The sequence below is a fragment of the Myotis daubentonii genome, chromosome 6 (genome assembly GCF_963259705.1).
Source record: "Myotis daubentonii chromosome 6, mMyoDau2.1, whole genome shotgun sequence".
Classification (NCBI taxonomy): domain Eukaryota; kingdom Metazoa; phylum Chordata; class Mammalia; order Chiroptera; family Vespertilionidae; genus Myotis; species Myotis daubentonii.
The window spans coordinates 25,032,678-25,046,192 of record NC_081845.1 but is presented as its reverse complement, the minus strand read 5'-3'; the positions used below and the strand labels follow the sequence as shown (position 1 = coordinate 25,046,192).

At 40.9% G+C, this 13,515-nt stretch overlaps 1 protein-coding gene across 2 annotated transcripts in view; it reads right to left on the bottom strand.

The window, feature by feature from the left end:
* PEX7 (peroxisomal biogenesis factor 7) overlaps positions 1 to 12,919 on the bottom strand; it is a 65,441-nt gene extending 52,522 nt beyond the window's left edge. For both annotated transcript variants that reach the window (XM_059700441.1, XM_059700440.1), the window contains exons 1-3: positions 12,691 to 12,919; positions 11,103 to 11,160; positions 10,096 to 10,246 (exon numbers count right to left, since the gene is read on the bottom strand). In XM_059700441.1, coding sequence (XP_059556424.1) covers positions 10,096 to 10,246; positions 11,103 to 11,160; positions 12,691 to 12,820 — 339 coding nt within the window. In that variant the 5' untranslated portion in view covers positions 12,821 to 12,919. The remainder of the gene's footprint in view (positions 1 to 10,095; positions 10,247 to 11,102; positions 11,161 to 12,690) is intronic.
* Positions 12,920 to 13,515: the final 596 nt, after the last annotated feature.

Genomic DNA, 13,515 nt, shown 5'->3' with positions numbered 1-13,515 from the left:
AGGCTCAGAGAGAACCCAGCCCTAATGAGATCAAAAGCTGGAGGTAAGAAAACTATGCTAATGGCAGTGTCCTGCCAGCTGTCTTATCTGTCACACAACATGGCAAGCATTAGGGCTCTGGATAACACTAAGGATAGGCACACATGATGAGGTTAAAAATGGATTAATGAAGAAGGAAATAAAGGTGACTCAATCAGTAACCAGTCACCAATACTTTACTGTGTTTAAAGTATTAGGACATGGGGAAGTAAGTAACTAGCAGTATAAGTCAGGATACTGTGTTTTAAAAAAAAGAACTATAGACATAAGTATAAAAGTGCTGGGGTGGAAACTTCAGCTTGATGCCCAGAGAGGATTCAAGCAGGGCCTTGAGGGCTGGCTACAATGTTAATAGCAGGAAGCAGAGGTGCAAACACTGACCAGAAACTCCTCCGAAGATATATACGGGCACAGAAAGCACCAAGATATTAGGACTAGTGAACGCTGCATAATGCCAAGGTGTTGTGCCTGGGGACTGTCAGTGATGGTGGCTTTAACAAACTGAAAGACTGGAGGAAGGAAGATAAGGTGTAATTTTAGACACACTGAGTTTGAGGTGACAGCAAGAGTCAAGTTGAAATGTCTAGTAAGAACAGGGGTTTTGCATTAACCTCAAGCACTGGAAAAAGTTTATAGCCATAAGGATGTTTGGGATAAGTTCCATCATCCCAACCTTAAGTCAACTCACTAATCTATTCAGCAAGTATTTATTAAGCACCTACTATATACAAGGCACAAATTGAGGGGTGGGGGGTAAAATGTAAGACAAGAGAGATGAAGTCCCAGCCCTCATGGGTGTTATATTTTAGCGGGGAAAACAGGCTGTAAATTAAATAAATAAATAAATAAATAAATTTTTAAAAAATTACAAAGCCAAGTAAGGAGACTAGAAAACAATGACAAGGGCAGGAGGTCACTTCTCAATGGTGGTCAGGGAAGACCGCTCTGAGCAAAGAACTCTGTGCAGTAAAAGAGAAAACTCTGCAGATTTGAGAAGAAAGGCTTTCAGTAGAAGAACAGGGAAAGACCCTAAAGCATGAAACAAGTGTGTCATGTTTGAGGAAGAGCAAGGTCAAATAGGAGGGACAAGAACCCAAAGGGCCATGGTTACAGGTTTGTATATAATTTCTCTTAAGAGGCCACCCATCAACTACCAGCTAGATTATAGCATTCTTCTAACTGTTCTCCCCATTCATTTTTGCTCACCTCTAATCTGTTATCTACATTGAATAAAAAAATTACCTTTGTAAGACACTTAATGTCAACCCCCCTGCACAAAGCCCTTCAGTCATTTCATCCTATATAGTTCCTGCAATTTACAATCCTCACTCTACACTGAGATTTATCCATGCTGTTATTTACTACTGGAAGATAAAAGCATGCAAAACTACACATGACTAGGGATTCATACATATATAGTAAAACTAAAAGAAAAAATACATAAACAGAAAATTCAGGATAGTGGTTGCTCCTGGGAAGAAAGGAGGAAGGAAAAAGGGAGGGAAAAGAATAGGATTAAAAAAAAAAAAAGGAGATAGGACAATAACCAGGGGTTCCACGGTATCAGTAAGGTTTTATTTCTTCAGCTAGGAGATGACTATACAAGTGTTCATCATACCTTTTTTACATACTTTTATATGCATGAAATATTTCAGAGTAAATTATTTTAAATCTTCAATGTCTTTCCACTGATCTTAACATAAGGGCCAAAATGCTCACTGCTCTGGGCACATAGGCTCAATCCTTCCCCTTCCAGCACACTTTCCTTTGCTGCTAACCCTGTTCCTCTGACCTCTCCACCTAAATAGCCAATTCCTATTCTCCTGTCAGACTCAAGGACGTCCTCTGCCCCAGACAAGACATCCCATCCCCTCCTTGCAGCACGCTGCGCATTCACAGCACTGACTACATTGTAACTTAGATAACCAGCAGCTTAGGACTCTCTCCCCAGAGGGGCAAGGACTCCAGAAGGGTAAGGATCCTGCCTGACTAGTTCATCTTCCCCATAGGCCTCTGCAGACAGTGGAGTTAAAGTTTTTGGAATGAATGAAGGGGCAGAGAAACAAATCTGAATGGAAAACACATCTCCCAATAGTCCACTCTTCCATCTTTTTCCTATTCCCAATTCCCCCTCCTCTACCACTCAAGCAGTGTGCATGGCAAATGGTCAAAGTACAAAAAAGAAGAGAAATACGCAGCTATGCTTTAAAAGCAGGGTCCTCTAAAGGCCTACCTTATGAAATTGCTCTTGGCAGTGGTGAAGAAAATTAATTTAAAAATTGCAAAAAGAAAAAGACACTGAACAATATTTTGTGCTACTTTATGAAATCTAAACCTCATCAAAATCAGTTTGGGAGGACAAATTTTATTGCTGAAACTAAGTCCCAAAGAGCCCATTTTTAATCTACTGCACAATAGTGCCCTTTTTAAAGTTGGTTTATTTAATTAAAAATCATCACAGAAAAACTGTCTGGAATGTTCACACTTATCTGTATCAATACAAAGGAAAGGAACACTGACTTTTAATTACTGAGTAGAAAGGGCTACATGCTTCTTTTAACGTGAAATGAATTTTTTAATCTTTCATGACAGAACATTTTTAATGTGCATACAAGTAAAGAAAACAGAATAATAAATCCCTGGGTATCTGTCATTTACCTTCTATAGTTATTGACATTTTGCCTATCTTGTTTTATCCCATAATTGACTACTGGAGTATTTTAACATCAGACAATTTCACTCATAAATACTTCAGAAGATAAGGATGGTTTTCTTTTTTATATATGCACAAAACCATTTTCAAACCCAACAAGATGAACAAAAGTTCCTTAATATCACCTAATACTGTCCATTTTCATATTTCCCCAATTGTCTTAAAAATGTCTTTTTACAGTTCATTTGAATCAGGATCCAAATAAACCCATATTTTACATTTAGGTGCTATCTCTGAGGTCTCTTCTAATCTAGGAAAGTCCTCTTTCCCCACCTTGCTTTGCCTGCCCCCCTATTCCCATGACATTTATTTCTTGAAGAAACAAAGTTAATGGTCCTGTAGTATCTTTATATTCTGGACTTGGCTAATTGTTTCCTCATGGTGGTGTTTAACTTTTCTTCTACCTTTCCTATTTCCTTTAAATTGAAGTTAGATCTAGAGGCTTCATTAGATTCAGTTCAATCTTTTTTTTTCTTTTTTTTTTCTTCCTATTGTATTAGAAGGTATATAATTTCTGGTTGATCCACTTGTAGAGATTCTAAAATTGTTCATAAGATGTACCAGTCTTAAATTAACGGTTTCAGCATCCATGCATAACCCTTACTTAAAGTCATTTATTTAGGGGCTACTAAATGGTGATGTTATTCCTCCTGCATTTATTAGCTAGAATTCTGTTATAAGAAATTTTCCACATCAACTGTTTACTCCACAATTAAATTCATATAGGAAAGGCAGGATAAATGTCTTCATTCCTTACCTATATTTATCAATATTCAGAATGAGGCAGTTATCCTAGTAATCTTCAATGGTGACCAGTTGGGGTTTTTTTTTTATAAGTGAAAATATACATATAAGTGTGTCTATGTGTGTGTATAGTTTTTCAATCCATTGCTGTCATTCCTGTTGATGTTCAAATTGCCCCATCATAGTCAATAAGAGCCTCTTCAGGTCGTATCTTCTAACCTTTTGACAGGATCTCAGTGGCCTTTCATAACTTTCTGACCAACCATCTCTATGTGCCACAACAGTATTTCTTGTCTTTCTCACAATTATTAGTAAAAATCAAACTACACCAAGCAGGGTGATGAAGAGAGAGAGGGAGGAAGGGAAGAAGAAATGGAGGGAGGGAGGGAGGGAGGGAGGGAGGGAGGGAGGAGGGAGGAGGGATAGATATCTCTTTGGTTGACAAATCTGTTATTGGATCGTTTTAAATATAAATACATTTCTAAAGAGAACAAAATGGTGTTAAATGCATGAGTTGTCATTCTTCATTAATAGTTTTTTTTTGGGTACTTATCATTATAATCTTGTCAGCTACTATCATTATCAAAGAGGTAAATAATTGACTCTGTTTTAAAATAAGGCACATCTTTACTATGAAATGTATAGTTAAATACAGTTTCTCCACAATATACTACTTGTTGGATAGTTATTTAAAAAATACATTTTACTAGTATAAGCAATGATAAAAAAGACTTTAAATGGATCAAATATCTTTTAAGTTTTCAGCAAATTGATAAGCCTTGCCATTTGACAGTGAAGACAAATTTTAACTATTTTTAAAAAAGGTAATAAGCACACTGAAAAGTAGACATTGAAATAAACACTGTCTATGACATATTTAAAGTGAGTTTGAACTCGCTTCCCATAGCACAGTGCTGTAAGTCATGAAGTACAGAAACAAAGATAAAACTCCTAATTACCCTCTTTTTTCTCCTCGCTGAACCTTTAAAAATTTTCCTATTCTTCCACTCCTATTATACACTCAGCAGCAGTCTAAGCTAAAGGCATTTTATGGGGCCCAAAAGACATAACGGCTCTGCAGCTGCCAGTTAACATGGAGAACTTGATTTCTGCTCTGATGCTAAATTTAGAAGCCATGCAAAGGAATAACGTCCATGATTTTCTTTCATTTCACCAAGACCTTCATTCCTTAACGCCTAAAATATATCTAGGTCTTGGATTTCTCCTTTTTGCTTCAGTACCTACTTATCTGACTATCTGAAAATGGATTGTTGGACATTTTTCAGACAGTCACTGAGTGGTGAAATGAGCAACTGGAAGATTCCTAACTTGTTTCATGCCTTTACAACCCTTCTATAATAAGAGCAAATAATAATAGCTCATATTTATTTAGTGCTGGCTCTGTTCTGAGCACTCACAACAAACCTAAAACACCAACTATTATCCTCGTTTGCAAATGAAGAAACTAGGTTTAGGGAAAGTAACTTGCCCAAGGTCACACAACTGGAAAGTTATAGAACCAGGATTCAAACCATGCTGTTCATCATTCTAAACTCTCTCCCATGGGAGAAAAGGACCCATTGTGTGCTATTCTATTGTATAACAAAGTTTCTCTGGACACATTGGTGGGAAAAAATAGGAATCACCTGTGATCATTCACTTACTAATTTATTCAACAAATTTTTATTAGCTCCTCAAAACTCTCCTTTGACTTTAAAGCCTTTTAAGTGTCTCTGCATATTTGGTATAAGAGACAAACTTTGAATAAATGCTGTGCTTCTCTTTAATGAAAAAAAGCCAAATATTTGGTATTATAATACTGAGTTTTAAGTTGATCATCAGAAATTCTTTCTCGTAACAACCTCATGGAGGATGACTTTTATGAGATTCCTACAATTCTCTACTCATCACCCTTCTTGGTGTAATTTGAGTTTCATAAACAACTAGAGGCCCAGTGCATGAATTCGTGCACCAGTGGGGTCCCTAGGCCTGGCCTGCAGGAATTGGGCCGAAACCAGCTCTCCAACATCCCCTGAGGGGTCCCGGACTGCAAGAGGGTGCAGGCCAGGCCAAGGCACCCAACTGGTGGATGATCAGGGCTGGGGAGGGACATGGGAGTTTGGCCAGCTGGGGAAGGACCACGGGAGGGCTCCAGGGCATGTCCGGCCCTTCTCACTCAGTCCCGATTGGCCAGACCCCAGCAGTAAGCTAACCTACTGGTGGGAGCATCTGCCCCCATTGGTGATCAGTGCACATCATAGCGACTGGTCGGCAGGTTGACTGTCTGCCCCCTGGTGGTCAGTGCACGTCATAGCGAGAGGTTGAGCAGCCTTAGCATATCATTAGCATATTATGCTTTGATTGGTTGAATGGACAATTGGACAACGGGACACTTAGCATATTAGGCTTTTATTATATAGGAGGATTGTGAGAAAAACAAGAAGTAATGTTATGGCACATAGAGATGGTTGGCTTACAAAGGGTTCCTTCTTGTTCATACAACCCCAACTTTGTCCTTCAGGAAAAGCTCTGTCCCTTCCTCATCTGAAGGATGAATCTCATTTAGGTGAAAGCAGGAGTGGTACAGAGTTAGAACTGGGCATGTGATGCTCTTCTAGCCACTGAGAGATGAAGAGGTACTGCTATAAGGTTTTAGTAAATTCCCAAGATAGGGACATTCACTTTTTTTGCTCTTTGACCTCACAGGGTGATGAGATAATAGTTGGAACTATAAGGAGAATAAGAAGAAAAGAAACCCACTAAGGATAAGAGAGTGGAAAGACAGAAGGAACTTGAGTATTTGATGGCATTGTCTCAACCTTTGAATTAACCAAGCCTAGACCCATTCCACCTCCATATGCTTGGTTATGCAAAATAATAAACTCTGATTATTGCATGCATTTTTTTGTTCAGTTTTTTATTATACTAACAGCCAAGGCATCCTAATTTTGAAAAGAAAATGAGGAAGGACAATCTAGAATAATAGTCTGACAAAAAACAAACAAACAACAAAGTATGTCCTCAGTTAAAAAAAACAAGTTACATAATTAGAGGATGATGTAAACCTAGTTTAACAGCAGTTCAAATAACAAAGATTGAGGTACTTTAGTAATAGATTCAAAGTAACCCAACACTATGACATGGCTGAAGAAAATATACAGCCAGATTAGGTAACATTATTAGAATTAGAGGCTCAAGATTATGTTGGCAAAGTCTTATAAAGCCCAGCACTGATCAACACATTTATGGGATAAATTAGGTATAGAATATTAAAAGCAACATTAAAGAACAGTAGAGTATGCAAAGGAGTGCCGGGAGCCGGTCCATCCTTGCTGTTTCAAGGGACCTGGCATATATAGCATACGGTTCTTAATATGTTTGCTCACCTTCTTGGCGCTGTGTTTTAACCAAGGTCACCTCTCCGAGAAAGGTTGAATCCCCAGGTAGGGATTTTCCCCTGAAGTTAGGGAGGGAATAAAACCCCTCAACTAAGTGCCAGGCGGGTAATTAATCACTTTAACTACGCACAATCATGCTTAAACTACATAATCTTTTCTCCCTGTAATGGAGATAAGAAACGCCCTAACCTTTGTAATAGAGATTGATAGGATTGAATCAACTGGTATAAATACAGTTGTAACAAGACAGAAACACTCAGAACTCAGAACACAGAACTAAGGACACAGGGCTTGGAAGACAGGACCAAGAGAGACAGAGCCTAGGCACAGAACCTACACAGAACATTCTCTAGAGACAGAAGGACTTCACTGGAGAGGGCATGCCAGAGGATCTTGGACAGGGACTGGCCTCGGAGCCTAGAGACAGAGCCTAGCGGGAGAACATGGCAAGGGATCCTGGACTGAACCTGACTACAGAGATTGGCAGGAGAACCTGACTGGAACCTGGACACTGAACCTGACTGGAGAGCCTGGACAGAACCTGGCTGGAGAACCTAGCGAGGGAACATGGCTACAGAACCTCGCTGGAAATCCGAAGCAGAACCTCTCTGGAGATCCGGGCTAGAGATCCTGGCTAGGTTGCTGATCAACTGAACGCTGCCTCTGTGTCATTCCTTCTTCGCCGACTCCGTCCACACCTATGGGGACCCCTGGACCCGCTGGGGTTGGACCCCGGCAAAGGAGTTTACCAGGAGGGTGACAAATGTAGAGACCACGTAATCTGAGGACAGGTTAAAGGAATTACAAGTGCAGTCTGGAAGAGAGAAGACTGAAGGGGACATGATGACTATTTTCAAGGGTTCTTCTGGAAAAGGGAGATTGGACTTAATCTCACCACCTCACAGAAAGGCATTAGAAGCAACAGTTGGTTGCCTGGAGAATAGATTTGGGCTTAAGAGAGCTGTTTCTAACCATTACAGCAATCTAAAAGTCAGGCTAGTTATGGAAACAGTGAAATTCAATTTCACAGAAATGAAGCAAAGACTGAGAGACCATCATGAGGAACATTCTAGAATAGTATTTTCCAGAAGGTAGTATGTACAGGGTGGGGCAAAGCAGGTTTACAGTTGTGAGTACATGAAACACAGTTTATTCTTAAATTATTATTACTAGAGGCCTGATGCATGAAATTCGTGCAAGGGCTCGGCCCTCGCAGCTGCAGTCGTTTGCCTCGGCAGCTTGCCTCAGCCCTTGCAGCCCCAGCTTCGTCCAGAAGGTCGTCTGGAAGGTCGTTCGGCTGTCCAGTCCAATTAGCATATTACGCTTTTATTATTACTGATTAACTAAAAGCCCAGTGCACGGAATTCATGCACGGGGGCAGGAGGTCCCTCAGCCTGGCCTGCACCCTCTCCAATCCGGGACCCCTCGGGCAATCCCACAAACCGGCAGTTGGACATGCCTCTCACAATCCGGGACCGCTGGCTCCTAACCACTCGCCTGCCTGCCTAACTGATCACCCGTAACCCCTCTGCCTGCCTGCCTGACCGCCCCTAACCACCTCTGCCTCAGCCACGCACCCAGGACCCAGGCTTCCCTCCTCCTGCTGGCCGCAGGAACCCGGGACCTGGGCCGGCTTCACTGGCCGGCTACAGCTGCTGGCACCGGGACTGCAGGCGGGCAGCTTCTCCCGGGCCCAGCTTTGTCAGGAAGGACATCCAGAAGATGTCCGGTCTAACTAGCATATTACCCTTTTATTCATATAGATTACTGCATTATTTTCCATACAAACAACTGTAAACCTACTTTTGCTCCATTCTGCAGTACACACACCACTGGCTGTATGAGATGATTTTAACTGGTACATAGACTTTATTTTATTCATTATATGTTTATTTTAACATGTTACAATTTAATAAATATACATACTAAATTAGCTATCAATCCTATGGTTTCATGAATGTAACTATTTTAAAATGAAATAACATAAAGCTCATTTAAAGAAAAACATTAAGTGATATAGCCTACTTAACATAATTAGATATTTTATGACCCATTAGTTACAGCCCTAGAATTTATATAGATAAGCAATACACGGCACCAAAGATTTAATAAAAAGAAAAAAAAAACTTTTGAAAGAAAAAATATTTTTAAAAAAAATTTTTTAATTAATTATATGTAGTACAAGAATATGGCAAAAATCAGGAAGGTACCACAAAAATGTCTGCATTTTGGACATCCTGCTCTGTGGAAATTCTTGCATTGAATATCCTGAAACTAAAGTTCCTCTTTACCAAAGTTGTCTTAATTTTCAGTGATTCTATGAAAATATAATAATTTATAACTACCCTTATTCAAAGAGCCTTCACAATAAAATAGAAAAACTATAATTTTTCATAATTTTCACTCACAATTTTAGAAACACTGATTTTTAACAGCTATAGCTATAAAATGATGTCTGGAATCCTCATAATGAATCTTTTATCACAAAAGACTAATATTGCATCTGATAAGCATTTACTAAGTAAAGGCTTCTATGGGCCAGGCCCTGTGTAGACACAAATTTTAAAGTAAATTTGCAAGTTTTCATTTAAGGATTTATTGCTACCTCAAGAAAAATGTTTAGACATTTAAAGTAAAACATCAAAAGAGAATGTCTTTACCATCATGTTCATTAAAAACATAGATGTATTTTAATATAACTTAATAAGATCAAACTATTTTTTATGCTACACACTATCTAGAAATATGAACCAGATTTAGATTTAAAATCTCTTCAGTAATTGATGCTCTTGCTCCAATATATTCTGAAAATCCTCTGGAATCCTACTGAAGACCTAAAGGCAATCTTGCGATGTCTTGTGAAAAGTCCGCCTACCTCCATCTTGAGGCAGATTATGGCAGGCATATTCCCACAGCATGAGGACAGTGACGGGCCCCTCTGGAGGAACTGATGCCACGGTATGCTTACTAATGGAGGCATTTCTACTGACTAATGAGAAACCTGACCTCTTCTTTTTTCCTAGCTCTTTCCACCAAGAGGTAGTCTATGTCTGAATAATCAAATAATAAGTGACTTACAACCTGTAGGACAAACACCAAAGCTTAAACTTCTTATCCCCTGAAGACATTTCCCCAACTTTGCATCCCCAAATACATTTCACCCAAAGAAAAACCATAGGCCCAGGGAGACTCCCTTCCTACCTCCTGAGTGTGCTCCTTGTAGACTTGCAGTGGCCCTGTGGGTTTGGCGGTATCCCAGAGCTGCAGCGAGCCATCCCCACTACAAGTGACCAGGACATGTTCATTGTTCTCACTCCAGGTCACGTCAAACAAACCATCGTTCCAGTCAAAGCTATACCAGGAAAAATTACAACAAAAACATCTAGTTATATAGGCAGTTGAATATAAAATAAAATAACATTACAGTTTTTTTAAGTTTATCACATTTTAACACATACTATCTCACCTGATCTTCACAACAATGAGAAATAAATACAACTGGCACTTGTCACATGCAGAAACAAGTTTGGAGAGGTTAAAAGAATAGCCTAATTCATACAGCTAGAGAACTGTAAAGCTATATTAAAATTAGGTCTGCCCGCTAGCAATACAGCACTATTTACATGAGGGCATGCTGCCATACTTGGGTGCTCCCTGTTTTTTGTGGTTCAGAGGCGGGACTAGCAAGCACTTTAAAATACTAATTTAGAGCAATAATTTCAATGTCTCCCATAAATCTTTCACATGAGCCATGAGCAGGTAGCTATTTTCTGACAGCATTTCCTTTCCTTTCTCTCCTTGACTGCTCTGACGGAGGTGTTGAGTCCAACATACAGACAAGACATGCATGGAAAGACAGGAAAGAGATCTACAAAATGGGTAATTAGCTTCTGAATGAGTGAAGCTAAACAACATTAAGAAGAGAGCAAAGATACAAATGTCACACAGCAATATACTAATTAGTTCACTTATTTTTTAGTTTTATAATTCCTAAATGGACACTAAGAGACAAGAGCTGTAGAAGAAAAATATCAAACTTGATGGCAAAAATAAGTTCTACACTATGGAAATGCTGAAGTTTCTTTTATACTGCAGATTTTAAAATTTAAAAAAATTGTATGGATAAAGAAGATTCAAAACCAAATTCTATTAAGGCTTTAATAGCAAAAGAGAATGCATATAAGTTAATAATTAGAGAACCATCTTACCTTCTAAAAATCCTAAGCCCAGATTCATCTTGATCCAATATTAGCAGAGTTCCACAGCCTAAGGGGAAAAAAAAAGTTGAGGTCATGCTGTTGAACTCACCATCTAGGTCAAGGAGGGATCAAGCACCGAGTACCCAACTTTACTACCATGAATTTCTCCCTGAAGTTATTGAGACCTTATTTACAAAATAATGGGTTTGTGTTCTCCATTTGTCTTTCTATATTGTGTTTCAATCATTAAATATTAAACTTACCATCTCACCTATGCTTGGAATCCCAATAGCCCTAACAGAGGAGATATTTGAGTTCAGATTCTGTGGCCAGGCAGGTACCAAGCACATAAAAGTCCTAGATGGGTATTATCATCATCCCTATTTATAGGTGATAAACCTCTGGCTTACAGACCTGCAGGCCTCTGCTCCTGCTCCATCACACTGCCTTGCCAATAGATCTCAAACGCATTTAACATGGGGTTTTAAGACAAAATAGCCGGTGGAATTTACCACAAACTTGGTGGTAAAGGGCTGAACAGAATATATGTTAGATACCAAAGATGAATTATTTTTATTAAGGGACCAGCATATTTTAAAAGTTTATTTGTTATAGGAACTGGGGAGGGGACTCTTTTATTTATACCTGACTGGTTTGTTTGTTTTTAAATACTAACTCCTTTAAAGTTTTTGTAAAGGTTTTAATTTAAAATATCACAAACTCATGGGTCTACAACCTGACTGATGGGCAATTATTGTCAATCTAAATGTGCAAGCGCTAAGAGCTAATGGGGAAAATATAAGAAAGCAAATATTTCCTCCGAGCTTTGGAAATCACAGTATTTTTTTCAAGTGTAGGACCAAACAAAAACTACTGCAGGAAGCTGACAATATGTAGGGACTTGTTTCGTAGATTTTCAGTGTTTCAATAATAGCTAGGATATGAATTAAGAGAAGAAAAATTAAGACTGGAACCCTGCATTTCAATCTAGTCCATGACAATGAACTTAAACCCCAAATAAGTGCTTGCAAGTAAATGTCTGTATTCCTGCTGAGACAACAAGCAGTGAGGGCAGAACTTAATACATTTCATAATGGCAATTGCGAGGAGACTTCGAGCGCCGGCTCGGGGGCGCTCGGTTTACCGCCGACGGCCGAATGCTGGCTGCGGGGAACGGGACGAACCAACAGGCACTGGGGTGACCCCGCGGACGGTTGTCCAGGTGCTGTGGTGGGTCCGACCGGTCCGAGGGGCCCCGCGGGCTAAACACACTCTCTCCAGGGCAGCGTGTGCCTGGGGGGATGGGGTGTCAGACGGCTGCGGAATCGGTGCGCTCTCAAGGGATAAGGACAAGGACGCGGGCCACCGGGCATCTTCCATCAGCTACTTCCGCACCGTAACCGGAGGGGGGGGGGGACTGACACCAGCTCCCCACACTGGGCAAAGGGGCAAAGTGGGGCGCGGGGCCGACCGGCTCCTCCGCTCCCCCTGGCGTTCGGTTGCGGCGCCGTCCGCTGTCGGAAGTGCTTCCCGACGAGCGGGAGGAGCCGGCTCGGCTGGAACCCGCCCCCGCCCCGGCGGCGGGGCCCGGCCTCACCCGCGATTCCGTAGTGCTGCGCGGCGGCGCAGGCCAGGCGGCCGGGCAGGTACGGGGAGAACTCGGCGGCGTAGCCGTGGCGGCCCGGCACCCGCAGCGTCCGCACCGATCCGCCGTGCGCCGCGCTCATGGCGCCCGCGCCCCGGGGCCGCGCCTCCCGGCCGCTGGCGCCCAGGGGACTCCGAGGCGGACTGGCCCAGAAGTTGGAGACTCGGCGGATGAAGCGGAAGTAAGGGCACCTGGTGTCCTGAATGCTGGGTTTCTATTGGTCGCAAGTGAAAGGGCATAGACGCCAACGGAATTCATTTTTGTTTTGGGCAAAACAAACTAATTGGCGCCACCTGCAATGAACTGGATAAAACAGAGCAGTGTGGGCTAGGTAACAACTTTAATTTTGCATATCAGCCTCCATTGCGGGGCTCTCTGGGTTTTATTAATTCATTGAGCTTTTGAAATTCTGGCATCAGGAAATGTCCCTCATTAATACAAAATGAGACAAGCTACCGCAAACTCTGAAATCATGCAAGCTAGTCCAAAAAGCAATTGAGAGCTGTGTTACCCAAGATAACTTGAAGTAATATTAAGTCAAGTGGAGTGAAGCTAAGTAAAAAAGGCATTAACTTAAAAAGAAATCTCACTACATATATTGTATAGTAAGTGCTCAGATGCAGAGCTAATTAAGGAAAACTAAGGCTTATTCACTCATTCATTCAAACATTGACTAACCATGTATTATGTGGAGGGCAACCATATATAACTTATCTGGCGAACAAGACACTCTGAGAGTGAAAGAGGGTGCGGTTAATAAATAAGCGAGGTGAGCAG